Source organism: Mustela nigripes, chromosome 3 (assembly GCF_022355385.1).
Source record: "Mustela nigripes isolate SB6536 chromosome 3, MUSNIG.SB6536, whole genome shotgun sequence".
Classification (NCBI taxonomy): domain Eukaryota; kingdom Metazoa; phylum Chordata; class Mammalia; order Carnivora; family Mustelidae; genus Mustela; species Mustela nigripes.
This window is the reverse complement of record NC_081559.1, coordinates 196166917-196180703: the sequence shown is the minus strand read 5'-3', so window position 1 is coordinate 196180703 and position 13787 is coordinate 196166917. Positions and strand designations below refer to the sequence as shown.

The 13787-nt window shown below is 65.4% G+C and overlaps 2 protein-coding genes and 1 long non-coding RNA gene across 6 annotated transcripts in view; 2 read left to right on the top strand and 1 right to left on the bottom strand.

Moving 5' to 3' along the window:
- Positions 1-112: 112 nt before the first annotated feature.
- Positions 113-10528, top strand: LOC132014341 (uncharacterized). Its single transcript, XR_009403293.1, has 3 exons — positions 113-832; positions 2801-2923; positions 10440-10528. It is a non-coding gene; the product is annotated as an uncharacterized LOC132014341 (long non-coding RNA).
- Positions 4877-13330, bottom strand: PSCA (prostate stem cell antigen). Of its 4 annotated transcripts, XM_059395263.1 has the most exons (4): positions 12886-13330; positions 12307-12434; positions 6174-6281; positions 4877-5645 (listed from the first exon to the last, which is right to left on the bottom strand). In XM_059395263.1, exons 1-4 carry the CDS (start codon positions 12951-12953, stop codon positions 5431-5433), a joined length of 519 nt encoding a protein of 172 aa, XP_059251246.1. In that variant the 5' UTR covers positions 12954-13330; the 3' UTR covers positions 4877-5430. The 4 variants fall into 4 exon arrangements, 2 of the variants coding, with proteins under 2 accessions (XP_059251246.1, XP_059251245.1); XM_059395262.1 differs by lacking the exons at positions 12307-12434; positions 12886-13330 and adding an exon at positions 7485-9710; XR_009403292.1 differs by lacking the exons at positions 4877-5645; positions 12886-13330 and adding an exon at positions 10389-10520 and having other exon boundaries at positions 6192-6281; positions 12307-12394.
- A 52-nt stretch (positions 13331-13382) lies between these two features.
- The window catches only part of JRK (Jrk helix-turn-helix protein), a 5895-nt gene continuing 5490 nt past the window's right edge, over positions 13383-13787 (top strand). The window contains exon 1 of the mRNA XM_059395259.1: positions 13383-13525. The gene's annotated coding sequence lies outside the window, so the exon portion shown is untranslated. The remainder of the gene's footprint in view (positions 13526-13787) is intronic.

Below are 13787 nucleotides of genomic sequence, written 5' to 3'. Positions count from 1 at the left end.
CGCCTTGAGTGCAGACGTCCCCTCCCCCCCCCGCCCCAGCGCCCCCCCCCCCCGCTTCCTCAGTGGTCCGCCCCGCCCCCCCCCCACCTCCGCCCGCGGCCCCTCACGCTTTCGCTCGCGCCGGGCGCCGCGCCACAGCGCCATCTGGCGGGAGCGCCCCGCGCTGCAGGCGCAGAGGCAGCCGTGCTGCTCCGCCGCGTCTCCTCGGGCCTGGCTGGGGGCTCGAGCTCGCCTCTCCGGCCTCTCTCCCCGGCCCTTGAAGCCACTCCGCCGGGCCCCGGAGAGGAGGACACGGAGCGGAGCAGGGGCAGGGGCTCCAGCCCTCCCGGCCCCGGCGGCGCTGCTTCAGGACTCCGCCGGAAAGCGACCCTCGAGGCTCCGGAACGCCCAGGGCACCCCCCTCGGCAGGGCGACCGCCCCCGGGGCCGCCGCGGCCACTCGGGGCGCGTCCCCGTCGGGCCCTTCCGGGGCTTTCTCAGTCCCAGCCTGTGACCTCGTTACCGCACCGCCAGGCCCGGGCGTCTCAGCCTCCATCCCCAGCTCCCGGCCTCCGCCTTTCGGACAGCGGCAGGTCGCCGGGCGGGGGCAGCGCGAAGGCCCCGCAGGCGTCGCCAGCACGGGCTGTGGCCCCCGCAGCCTGGAGCCCGCTGTCCGGCGTCCCGGCCCTTCTCTGGACTCCGTCTTCGCTCTTTCTGGCTGCTCTTCTGGGGCCCGTAGTTGGGCAGAACGGGGTCCGGGTTTTCCTGGGTCGGGAGATCTGCTTGGATGCTCCCAGGGACAGGCAGTTCGCTCTCTATCAGGGCTGATCCCGCTGCCCTAGGAGCCCCTGGAGGTAAGAAGCCTTCTCCCCGCTGCTCACCGTTGTCCCTGTCGTGCTCGCCTGTCCCTGGGGTGGGGCAGCTTCTCAGGATGACAATGTCCCTTGAGCCCCCCGGGCAGCTGGTCTGGGAACACACTTTGTCGCATCCCCACAGGGGAGGGGCCGCCTCTAGAGGCTGCTCTGGAGGCGTCAGTGAAGGTTGGTAAATGATAAAATGGGGGTGGGGGCCCCAGGAGGCTCCCCCTGCCCAGCCATCCATGCGGAGCCGCACACCACTGCAGGAGCAAACTCCTTCTTAGCTGCCCGCTGTCCTCCTGCGTCTTCCACAGCAGGCGCGGGGCATGGGGGGGTCATCGGCAGACGGTGAGGGGTCCCAGTCAGGACCGGGACTCTTGGACCTGGAACCCCCTCCCTTGCCCTGGCCTGAAGTGTCTGTGCCCCAGGTGCTGGGCAGGGTGGGCGAGTTTCGGAAGGGCTACTCCTGGGTCCCCGTGATTGCACAAGAGTTGTCCTGTCTGGGTAGTGCCTGGCGTCACCAACACGGGCGGCCCCACGGCCTAAGTTCTAGTGGCCGCCGCCTGGTACAGGGCTCCGGGGGAGAGGAGTGCGCGGAACAGGAGCCTCGGAGCCAGCAACTGGAGGACCCCCACCCCACCCCGGGCCCCTTCCTCAGGGAGGGTTGAGAGGGCCCGGACCCATCTGTCTGTGGGGCAGCCAGCCCGTAGCCCTCTGGAACCTTGGGTCCATAAAAGAGTGTTTGCTGTAGCTGGTGGCGGCTCTGCTGCAATGCTGTGCCTCAGTTTCCCCAGATGCACTCTTGCTCCCAGAGGGGTCGCCGGCCTGCTGTGTGCCCTCATCTAGACCGCGGGCACGAGTGCTCCACAGTGAGGCAGGCCGTGTGTCCGTGGGCACATGGTGACGTTTGGGTGACGTTCGTGTGCAGCGCAGAGCAGGGCCTGGCCCAGAAGGGCCACTCCCCAGGGACAGCCCTTGCACCCATAACCTTTGTGGAGTGGGCAGATGGGGTCCCCGCTCTGTGCCCTGCAGCTGTGGACACTTGGGCAGGGGCGCTAAGCCACTCCAGGCCCTAAGGCTCCCATAGGGCCTGCCCCGCCCCACCGCTGCCCTCAAGACAGAACTCCTTCCTGTCTGGCTTGCCCCAGTGAGGCAAGCAGCTGAGTCCCTGTTCATGGGCTCAGGAGAAGGAGAGAAGCCCCGAGGAGGTGGGTGGACCCCCACTGCAGGGAGGAGTCTGGGGGCAGGGAGAGGTGAGGGAGACAGAGAGACAGGCAAAGAGGGAGAAGGGGCTGGGGGTCACATGACAAAGGTGGAGCTTCGAGAAACAGAGGAAGATGGACATCGCCCGCCCCCCGACTTTGCTGCCTCCAGAGGGTCTGACCTGGCTCCCTCAGGCAACCACCCTGCCCCCACTCCAGCTCCCTCCCTATGCACCCCGAGTCCAGCCAGGCAGGAGCAGCCCTTCACAGAGCGGGGCCCAGGCTGCTGACTGACACGGGGATTTGCTCGTCCAGTCCTGGGTCACGCGGGCAGGGCACTCCACAGACACCCAAGTGGCCGCACATGGAGAACTCACCAACCTGGACGGGGTTGGCGGGGGCGGGGGCACAGCGATCCCCGCCCTGGAGGGGCCAGGCAGACAGGCCCTGGGATTGAGGGGCGGGCTGAGCCAGAGTCCCCAGCGGGGAGGACAGCACCAGACTGCCTCCAGCCGGAGACTGGGCGCGGTGCCAGGGCCAGAGGTGCCCACTTAGGGATGCCGCTGGAGGTCTGGCTCAAGGTGAACAAGCACACAGGGGAGGAGGGTGACGAGCCAGCTGTGTGACCTCGGGGCAGTTCCTTCACCTCTCTGTGCCCTGGCTCTTTCCCTGTATGGCTGGCTTCGCTGGGTGGCGGGGAGTTGATGACGGATTGCACGGAGACCCATGGGCGAGCCCCTGAGCCCCTGTTGTCACCTATCAGGACAGAGGTGAAAGGCTCAGACAATGTCTCCAGCACGGAAAGTGCTCGGGAGCGGCATCGGAAAGACAAGCCCAAGTCCATCTGTCCAGGGGAACGCCTCCGCCTCCGGACGGAACCGAGAGGGTCTGTATTCCTCGCTATGGAAAGATCTAGGTTCAGAAAGCAGTTTGCTGGGGAGCGTGTGTCTGGTGAGCCAGGTGTGTGGCTCGCGGCGTGCACCTGCGCGTTCTCACACAGGAAGCACCTGGAGCCAGTGCAGACGGAGACGCACGCCAGCCCAGCGTGTGGGGATCTGAGCCCTGCGCTCTCTTATTCCTTGCTTTTCTGTAGTCCAAGAGGACTAGATGGTGAGGGGACGGGGGAATGAGGGCCCACTGCTGAGGGGCCCTGGGCCAGTGGGCTGCCCCTGCAGGGGCCCCCTGCTTTCCCCACCCCGAGAGGAGGAGCCCCAGCGCGCTGTGTGTCGGGAGGGGCTCCTGCCCCACCTTCTGTTGTGCTGTAGTTTGCATGAACTTGGAGACCACTCAGGAGGCCGGAGGAGAGCCCCTGGCTCTGGGACATGAAGAACCCTTCCAGGTCTCCCACGTCACAGGGGACTACCTGCCCTCTCCCCTGCCCCTGGCCCAGATGTTTCAAACCCAGGAGCCTGGGACAGGATATGGTGGTCCAGGCACCGCCTCACCACCCTGAGCCTCAGCCCCAGGGAGGAGGACCCCTGCCCAAGGGGTCCCCACCTTGTTCAGTGGACTGTGGCCCATCCCTCTGGACTTCCAGGCCCCACCGGTATTTGTGATTTTCTCTCTGTGTTTTACTCCTTTCCTAGCTTCTCCTGCTGACATGTTACATATTTCTGTATTGATCCTGTTCACCTAAGCCCGTTGTCCTGTAAGCTCCATGACCTGGGGTGGTCCCAGGGCATCAAGAGAGTCCGGGAAAATCCAGTCAAACCCAGGCGACTGCTGTTTTTGGTGTGTCTGGAACAGCGCCTAGAACTAGCAGGTGCTCTGTAACTACAGAGGTGTCCGCTGTGTCCTGGGCAGGGTCAATGAGCCTGGGCCCCACAATTTCAGGGCACAAAGAAGCCTAGTCCTGAGTGCCCACCAGTCCTAAGTCTCCAAGCTCCAGCACAGCTCAGACTCTGATGGGCCTAATGCTCTGCCCAGGGTCCCCCCAGTTCTGGGGTGTTCTCCCAGGAAGCAAAGGCCCAGCCTTGAATCCAGGACCCTGGACTGGAGCCAAGCCAGGTCTGTGTGCTGGGCCCTAGCGGAGCATCGTGGGAGAGGCCAGAGCCCACAGCTGCTCCCCAGGGGCCGGGCACCAGGGCTGGGAAGGGTGCCAAGAGAATCGCCACTCAACACGGGGAGGGATTTCCACCCTCTGGAGGTGGTGACCCTGAGACCCAGTGGCCTGCCTGAGGACACACACAGGGAGACTGAGCTTCTGGGTCAACCTTGTTGGTCAGTGTAATCCTGCCCCACCCCCAGCCCAGCTCTCCAGACCCTGGGTTCTAATGCTGCCTCACCCAAGGCTTGGTATGTGTCTTGGAAGCACCATCCCGTGCAGGTCCCTGTCCTGGCTCCCGCTCCGAGGACACCCCCTGCTCACGGCCACCACCCTGCTCACATCCCCAACGGCCTGCCCCACCCACATAGGCTGCCCTCCCTTATAACAGACAAAATAAAAAATTCAAGAAAGAGACAGAAGGGCTCTCCTCGAACAAAAGGGAAGGCCAGGGAAGGGACACTGTGGGGACCTCACACAGTAGCAGCCCCTCCCCCCAGAAGCTTCTGTGTCCTGTGAATGCTCAGTCCTCATGGCACAGGGGTCACAGATAAGTATCCGAGGCTCAGAGAGGTCGAAAGACACAAGTGAGTCTCACCGCAGGAGCCGGAAGCCCCTAGGGAGGCCACCACCTTCTGCAGCAATGCCCAGGTCATTGGCTCCTGCCCAGGCTGGACCTCCACCCCATGTGGCTGGTCAGTGCTGTGGCCACAGCCCATGGTCACGGGGCCGGGTGGCCGTCCCACACAGCGCTGGACCCCAACCCAGGGCACATAAGGACACAGCTCTCTGACACTAGGTCGGGGGATTTTATTAAGGGCTTCCTGTGGGTTGGGCTTACTGCCCCAGGACTCCCATGGCCATGGGGAGCTGGACCCCCCTCCACACCTCATCTCTTGGGGCCCATGGGACCTCTCACTCCCTGCCCCTAATTCTATTCAGCCTTTGTGGGGCCTCCCAAGTGCCTGCTCCTTGCTGGTTGCGGGGGACATCATGGGTGGGAATGGCTCTGCCGATGGGGGGTGGGGCAGAGAAGTCTTGCTGGAGGAAGAAATGCCCAAGCAGGGGTTGAAGAGGGGGCTGCGACATGGGTGTTGCGCAGACCACGTGCAGGCTGGGTTCTAGGGATTTGGAACGGTGCCACATCAACGGGACCCAGCCTGCTGAGCAGGGGGAGCTGGGCAGGGCTTCTGGAGGGAGCCACAGAAGGCTGGAGGGGGCAGAGGGGCATGGCCCAACATGAGCTGGGGTCTCGGAGGGGTCTCGACTGGGCCAGTGGGTGTGAAGAGCGCTCCAGGACCCCTGGGCACTGATAGCCAGTGTGGGACACAGTGGGGCCCTCCCGGATCCTACAGCCGGCTGGGACCCCACAGCAGCAGGCCACCGAGAGTGGTGAGCAGCGCCAGGGTGACAGCCGCTGGCCGCAGGGCATGGGCCCCGCTGGCGTTGCACAGGTCAGTGGAGCAGCACGTGATGTTCTTCTTGCCCACGTAGTAGTTCTGGGCGTCGTCCACGCAGTGCGACATGCAGCCCTTGCTAATCCTGGTCACGATGTCAACAACACCTGGGGGTAGGGGCTGCTCAGCTCACCTACCTGGCCCTGTCCTCGATCCCATGGCCCTCTTCCTGTCCCCACTCTAACACTTTAGAGTCACCCCGGGTGACTACCTCAAGACTGCCAGCAGCGTCAGGGCAGGTGCCTGGGCTCATCCATATCCACAGGCCCAAGGCAACCCGACCTTCTGCTGCAACTGAAAATGCCTGATGGGTGACCGCAGGGATGGGTGGTGGGTGGTGGGTGGATGGTGGGTGGGTGGGTGACAGAGGGGGAGGGTGGAGGAGTAACGGAGGGGGACGGATGGACAGCCAGACAAGGGATGGGTGGAGGGATGAGTGGGGGGAAGCTGAGCACCTGTGTCTGCGGGTGGGTGAACAAGTGGGCAGATGGACAGAAGGTCTTCGAGTCCCTACCAGGGGGTGGGAAGGTACAGGGAGTCCAAGGGAATGGCAAAAGGGAGGGCCAAGCCCCACCCGGCCCTGGGGGAGTCTGGGCAGGGTCCCGGGGAGGCGCGGGAAGGACAGGGCCACTCACGGATGCGCTCGGTCCAGCAGTGCGTCTCGGAGCTGGTGCAGTTCTGCACATGCTGACAGTCGTGGTTGCTCGCCTGGGCCTTGCAGGAGTAGCAGCGCAGAGCGGAGCCTGGGGGGCGGGGGCAGCTCAGAGAGGGGACGGAGCCTCCTCTTGTCATGTCATAGCTTCCAGGCCGCTGGCAGTGTGTGGGAGCGCAAGAGCCCACTGCAGACTGGGGGCCCCCAGGGAGGGAACCCGCTCATCAGAGTCCACCAGGAATGCTGCTCTGCCTCCTGGCTGCCCTGGCACCTGGAACCCACCGTGAGCGCCCCAGCCCGCCCCTCTGCCGAATGCCCCGGTCTGAGAAGGAAGGGAGTGACACGCTCCACGGTGAGCAGGGGAGGGCAGGGCGGGCCGGACCCCAGAACTGCTCCTGCCACCGGACGTCACTGTCTCAATAACCTGTGCCAGTCCGACCCAGCCTCCCAGCCCTGCCCAGGTCTCGCCAGGGCCGGGAGACCCTGCGTGGGCCCCCGGCCCGGCCCTGCTCTGTCCCTGGGGGCAGTGGCCCCAGCTGGCTCAGTAAGGCCCCTTCCAGTCCAAACAATGGTGCGAGGGAGTCACCCAAGGCAAGGAGGCCCCGAGCTGCCGGTCCCGTGCTCAGTCACCCCACACCCCAGCTGACCCCCCAGCAGCCATGGGGGCCATCGTCATGAGCCCCAGTTTCCCGAAGAGGAAGCTGGGGCCCTAAGAGACTTCGTGACGACCCACGATGGGCAGGACCTCGCAGGGCCTGGAGTGCAGACCAGAGCAGCCGAGGCCCACTCCTCGGCCTGGGTGGCTGCGGTCCTTGGTGCCCACAGTGGACCCCAGGGCAGGGCCGGGGGAGGGGCCCCCGATGCTGTCGGGACACCCCCCAGCACCCCCTCCGTTCATTTGGCCCTTCCTTGCCTCTGAGGCACTTGTTGCCTTGAGGTTCTTCTGCCCCTGTGCCTCCCCCAACACTGCATGTTCCCCGTGCATCCCTCTGGCTGCTGGTCCTCTGAAAGCCAGGCCCCCCCATGCCCTCCCGCCTCTGGGTGAGTCCCTGCTGCCCCCTGGCTGTACTCAGAGCCGCCCCAGAGGGGGACACGGGCAAGGACCAAAGCCCCCTCCTCCTGCCGCTGCCTCCCTATCTTCCACCTGACCGCCCTCCCCCTCTCCCCGCCTCTGCCTCCTCTCTCTGTCCTTCTGGGTGGGTGCCCTCGCTGAGTGCCCCTCTGGTCTCCCCTGATTGTCCCCTCTCCCCCAGCGCCGTTCCGTCGCTCTGGCCCATGGGGGCAGAGGTCTCACCTGGCTGCAGGGCCAAGCCGACAGCCAGCAGGGCTAGGAGGACAGCCTTCATGGTCACCAACGGGCGGCCCAGGGCTGGGCTCCGGGTGGCTTTATAGGCTTCGCCTGGCAAGGGGGAGGCTCCACCGCCCACGGTCAACACGGACGGGCTCCCCAGCCAGCAAGTACCCCAGCGCAGGTAGATCCCAATCTCTGGCCGCCCCACCACGCCCCTTGTCCTCTCCCTCTGCTGCCGGAAGGTGGGGCCTGTCCGGGACAGGCCTGCCCTCCCCACTGTCTGCCGTCTCTCAGCACCCCCAGGGCGAGGCATGGGGCTCACAGTGAGGCCAGGGTGGGGTAAGTGTGGAAGGCCAAGGTTGAGGCCCAGCCTCCCTCAGGCCCTGCTCTGCTCCCAGGGCTCCTGGTCCCCCAGGGACTACGGGCCTTGAATGGCCACACCCAAGAGGGGCACAGGGAAGGGGGAGACCATTCTGGGAAGGGCCCTGAGGCTGGAGGGGGGGCTGGCACAGCCCAAGGGCACCGGCGTGGTGCATGGAAATGTGTGCACGCTGGGCTGCAGGCTTAACCCTCACCACCTTCCTGAATCCCCCCCAGGACACAGAACTCTAGCTGCAAGGGAGTCTGGGAAATGGAGCATTAGCTGCCTCTTGAGGAGGCCATGGAAGGGGGCACCGGGCTGGACACAGGCTGTGCCCCAGACCCGCTCTCCACCCTGTCTGTGTGCTAGGATACCAGAAGGCCCCCAAAGGGCTTCCAATGGCTGGAGACCTGAGTGTGGAGGTGCAGAGGCCGGGCCATGTCCTCCTCCGTGCCCCGACAGCGAGGTGGCCGTGTCCCTGGGGACCAGCCTCCCCCCTTCCCACCGACCTGGCCAGCCTGTGGGACCCAGACCATCCCCTCACCCCTCCAGCTCAGGGCCCAGTGGCTTCCTTCTGCTCTTGGCCTAGGGGCCCATTAGTGGTCCCTGTTAGTGGTCACTCTAAACGTGACCCTCCATTTGTAAACAGTCTCCCCATGACCCCTTGGGGTGTCCAGGTGGGTGTGGGCAGGTACAGGCCACGCCCACTGCCTGCTGACCCCATGTCTGGGGAGGTGACAGGCCCCTCCCAGGGGTGGAGAGAGCACGTTTGGCTTCCTGCTGCTTGCCTGGCCCTGAGGTGACATGTCTGTCCTCGCTTTGGCATCTGACCTCATCCCCCCTGGGCTCACCCCTGGGACAGGGCAGGGCCGAGTGCGTGCTGCCGGCAAGGCCCTCGCTGGGGCAGTGAGCTCCAGCTCCCAGCTCTCCTGGGCGGGGGGCGGGGGGAGCAGAACGACGCCCCTGGGGGGAGCAGCTTCCACCCTCTCACCCTGAGACCTCGATCAAGACAACACAGTGACGTGGGCCAGGGCTGAGTCCCAGAACTGCCTGGCATTGGGGTCTTTCCTGCATGGCTCCCTGACACCCACCAGTTTGGGCCCTTTCCCGCAGATGGCATCTCTGCTTTAGCAGATGAGGAGCCTGGGGCCAGGGAGGGGCATGATGCTGCCCAAGGTCCCACAGTGGTGGGAAAGGTGGCGGTGAGTGTGGTCCCTCCACCAGCTGCCTTCCTGGTCTCCTCTGGCCGCTCAGAACTTTCTCCCTGAACACCCCCACTCCAGCCCACAGCCCCGTCAGCTCAGGTGGTTCGTGCGGTAAAATGTTTGTGAACTCCCTGTCTGCCTGTCGGCCCAGCCCCCGGGACTGGAGGTGCCCTGGCCCGGAGCCTTTCTTATCTGCCTTCGTGCTCCGGGCACCCAGCACCTAGCACAGCCTAGAACATTCATTCCGCAAATATTGACAGGTGCACGCGCGTTTGTTCACCTGACTCACTACGACGTGACTGCTCTAGGGCTGTGGCTCTCAAGCAGGGGGCTTCCGGGCCCCAGGGGAGGCTTGGCAGTGTCTGAGGACGCTGTGGTTGGCCCAGCAGGCAAGTGCTACTGCCTTCCAGGGGTGCGGGCCAAGAAAGCTGCTCACCATCGTGGACGGGGCACCCCCCCACCCCAGGGACACATCCAGCCTGATACGGGCAGAACCGCCGGGAGAGAAGGCCCGCCCAGAGCCACGGAGACGAAGCTGCCGTCCCACTGAGGGTAGAAGGCAGGGGGTTAGACCGAACAGGGAAGGAATGAGTGTACCTCGCATGTGAGAAGGACATGAATTTTGGGGACCCAGGGGCCAAAATGCTATGGTCTGAATTGTGTCCCCCCAGATTCCTACGTTGAAGCCAGCCCCGGTGTGGTGTGCTTGAAGGTGGGGCCGTGGGCAGGTGATCGGGTCCGTGAGGTCATGAGGGCGGGCCCCCATGGAGGCGTTCGGGCCCCGGTAAGATCGGACGGCAGAGCTCCCCGCACCGCCAGGTTCAAGAACACAGCGAGGAGGGGGCCGGGTGCAGGCCAGGAAGTGGGTCCTCGCAGAACCCAGCCCTGCCGGCACCCTGGTCTCGGACGTCCAGCCTCCAGGGCTGCGAGAAACCCGTGGGCTGCGTGGGCTGCCCAGCCCGCAGGGTTGTGTGACGGGGCCCGAGTTGACTGAGCGGACAGCCTAAGAGCCACAGCTCCAATATTGAAGCCCATGGCTATGCTGCCGTAGCCACGGTTATGAACAGCCCCCGCCCCGGCACGGGCTGACCTCTGTCCTAGTCTACAACTAAGTCCTCACTAGGGTCACAGACTGACGCTGACCCCGTTCACGTGGACGACCTTCCTCTGGTCACTGATTGCATTCTGTCCCATCACCCATGCTTTGGGGACACACTGAATAAGCCCCTCGGCCTCGGCTGAGCCTGGACCCCCTGGCTGTCCCACTTTCTGGGAAGGTGTGCTGCTAAGAGTCCCTCCCTGCAGCGGACGGGGTCAGGGTGGGCCTTCGCTGTGACTCACCCTGAGCTTTCTTCCTCTTCTTGGCTCTGCGGTCACCTCTCGGGGCTCCAGATTTTCCTGTTCTCTTGCCTCTTCACCTGCCTGCCCCGCCTGCTGGGTCCCCTGGAGCTCCTGCCTGCTCACCTGCCCCTTCTTGTCGGGACAGAAAGCCGGAAGGAAGAGGGATCACTGACCCCACCTTGTGCGGGGTCTTTGCCAGCAGACCGCGACCGCCCGGAGCTGCCACATGAATGGACACCAGTGCTGGATGAATCTCATATTTGGGGCAGAATTAATTTAAAAAATAAAGATGGTGAGTTAATTACAAAACCACAGCTGATTTCACCTTCTACTTCTGTAGACCTTCTACTTGAGAAAAATGCCTTGGTAAAATCGAGAGGGTCAACTGCACGCTTCAAGACCACGGACCCCTGGGGAGCGCATGCTCAGGGCCCGGCCTCCCATTCTGGGCTCTTGAAATTCAGGCGTCAAGTAAGCTCTGTGAGTGTGTGCACGTGTGTGGGTCCTGCGGGCACTGAGTTCCACGCCGGGGCCTGGGAGCCTGCTTCTCACCCCCGGTTCCCCAGGGCCGAGCTCCCTCGGCCTACTGCCAGCCTGGGTGCCTGTCCACCTCGAATTCTGGGAAGGGCCTTGCACCCCAGAGAAGGGCCCTCGTCCTGGTTCTCACAAAGGTATCCTACGTGCCATCAGTGTCTCTGCCCCAAACCCATCCCTCCTCCTGTCTCTGGCCTTGCATTCCAGCCCCCTTCCGGTGCTGGTGCCTCTTAGAGCTGTCCCCCATCTCCAGCCGCCTCTCCTCTGTCCTGGAGTGAGGTCAGGGAGCCCAGGACACCTGGTCCACATGGGCAATGCGGCCCTTCTGCCAGAGGCTGTGGAATTCACAAGCATCCCCAGGCTGGAGCCAAACCCCCCCTGTTCTGGGGACTGGCTAGTGACATCTCCCCACCCGAGGCCTCCAGGATCTGGGTGAGTGGTTCTGCTGCTTCCGGTCTTGCCTTCAAGTGGAGGTCTGCGGGCTGAGGGACAGCACATCCGGAAGGGGCTCCTGTGTGGGGCCTGGAGGGGACAGCTCGAGCCAGATGTGGTGTGGTCTGCTGGGGACCGTTCTGCGGAGCCCACTGGGATTCCAGGGATGAGTGGGGCATTAATCGGCTCACACTGACACCCTCAAGGCCACTCTGGTTGTGAACAGGGATGGGGAGCTGCGGTGGGGAGCGGCTGTGGCCTGGGTCCTGTGCAATGGGGGGTGAGGCGGTGGAGTCATCAGTGGCCATTCCCAGGAGACCCAAGTTCTTCCTTCTCATCCTCTTTCTGACCCTCTCTTCTCTGCCAGCGTGGGCTCAGACCTGGAGATGTGGCCCAAGAATCCCAGAGTGATGATGGGAGCCTCTGGGGGAACTCGGTGCATCTTGGGGGGGGCGGGTCAAACCCCAGGCCACCTCTGCTGCTGCATGTAGGTTCTGGGAGGTGCATGTAATCCCGTGTCCATAAGATGGCAGCAGAGAGTCTCCCACGGGGACAGAGCCAGCCTTCCTGTGGGGCCACCGAGTGCCCCAGGAGAGGGTGCTCAGTGCCCCCAGTTTTCTCCTCGGGCAAGCACAGCTGCTCCTAGCACCTCCAGATTCCTGACCCACAGAACCAGGTGCAGCAAGATGATTCATTTCAAGCCGCTGAGTCTGGGGTGTTCCATCACACAGCAGCAGATGGCTGATGTGGGGCAGAGACAGAAGCCAGGGGGCCGGGGGGTGGGGTGGGGACCAAGACCAGGGAGAGAGCAGCTGTGGGTGCCAGGAGGTCAGATGGGGCGCGGATGGGGAGGGCAGAGCTGGGCGGAGCTCCTGGTCAATCAGGGCTAAGCATGGGTTAAGCATGACTGAATTTTTGGCCGAGTGAAGGCGAAGAGGACAGTGCCACTCACCGGGGTGGGGGTGCGCTGACGGGTCGACGCTGGGCCGTGTTCCGAGCTCAGGTCTGGAAAGGCTGGGCGTGAGCTGCTGGCCCAGGACATGCTGGGAAGGTTCTCCAGAGCGGCGCCCGGCGCTCCTTCTGCGCAGAGAGGGGTGGTCACCCGGGGAGTGGGTGTGCTAGAGAGGGGAGAGCCAAGGGGGGAGCCCAGGCCGCAGGAACCCTCTGCGGAGCGCTGGAAGGAGGGTCTGGGGCCGCAGCCTCTGGGGGAGTCCGGGAAGAAACGGAGTGGAGTGGAGGAGGCTGTGGAACTGTCTTCCTCCCTGTCCCCGGCTGCAACAAGGAGCCACTCGGCAGCAGAGCCATAACGCGCAGGGCGCAGAGGCTCCAGGCAGGTGCGCGTCCCTGGGCTCGCTACCGAGCAGCACTGCGACCCGCGTCCCTTGTCCCATCTCCTCTCCTCCCTCTGCCCCTCACGTCGCCTTCCCCGACGGGCCCTCCTCCCTCCCTCCTACCCGACGCGTGATCACACAGCCGCTCCGCACCCCCGCCTCCTAGCTTGCTGGGGAGAGGGGTGTGGACGTGCGGGCACCTTCCGCGCCGGGGCTGGACTCCGGGCTCCAAAGACTCCCGCCCGCCCCGCACGCAGACCACATCCATCGCATCCCCAGGTCCCCGACGAGCTCAGCCCAGCACGGCCCAGGTCCGAGCAGGGGCCCCGCGTCCGCATCCGAAGCCCGCACATCAGATGTGCAGCCAGCAAGGCCCCGGCCCCTGCCGGACAGGGACCCGACGGTTTTCCTTTTTCCCTCTCCGGGGAGTGCGTTTTCTCTCAGCGGGAAGGAAACCGCTCGGGCCACCGCATCTCACTAACGCGAGGGGCCGCATCACCGCGCTCCTGCCAGCCCTGGCCCGGGACCGCAGGAGTCCCGCCCGCGCCCTTCAGCTCGGGGCTCCACTCGCACAAGACCCGCGACTCCCGGGCCGGTGCGCCCCGCGGGCAGGTGCGCCCCGCGGGCAGGTGCGCCCCGTCGGCAGGTGCGCCCCGTCGGCAGGTGCGCGCGCAGGGGCCCCGCCCCCCGGCGCCGCGGCGCCCGGCTGCCCGCACCACCGAGAGGCCGAGTCAGTCCTCCGGGCTGCCTAGAGCGTCCCGGAAGTGGCCCGGGGAAGGCGGCCAGGCGCGGACCGGCGGCACTTCCGGCGGCGGCAGCGGCGGCGGCCCGGGTCCGCAGGTGAGTGGGGGCCGGGCAGGCCGGGGGGCGGGCGCCGCGCAGTGTGTGCTCCCCGGGCGGAGGCTCCTCCCGTCCCAGCCCCGCCGCCGCCGGGCCTGGCCGTGCCGCCGCTCGCAGACGCTGGGGGCCCGCCAGCGGAGGGGGTGGGTCCCGGGGTCCCCGCCCCGGGACCTGCCGGACGGGGACTTGCCGGTTTTCCTCCTTCCCTTTGCGGTGCGCGCCGGCCGCCGCGCCGCGCTGCGGCCCCCGACGGGGGCCCCGA

What these genes read in the sequence shown, in the direction of transcription:
- PSCA (XM_059395262.1), bottom strand. Translation starts at nt 7,794, where the DNA reads ATGCCTCGCCCTGGGGGTGCTGAGAGACGGCAGACAGTGGGGAGGGCA. An exon ending in CGGCTTGGCCCTGCAGCCAG is followed by an intron (nt 6,282 to 7,484) that starts GTGAGACCTCTG and finishes CCCGCCCCCCAG; the next exon opens with GCTCCGCTCTGCGCTGCTAC. An exon ending in CTGCTGGACCGAGCGCATCC is followed by an intron (nt 5,646 to 6,173) that starts GTGAGTGGCCCT and finishes CCCTACCCCCAG; the next exon opens with GTGTTGTTGACATCGTGACC.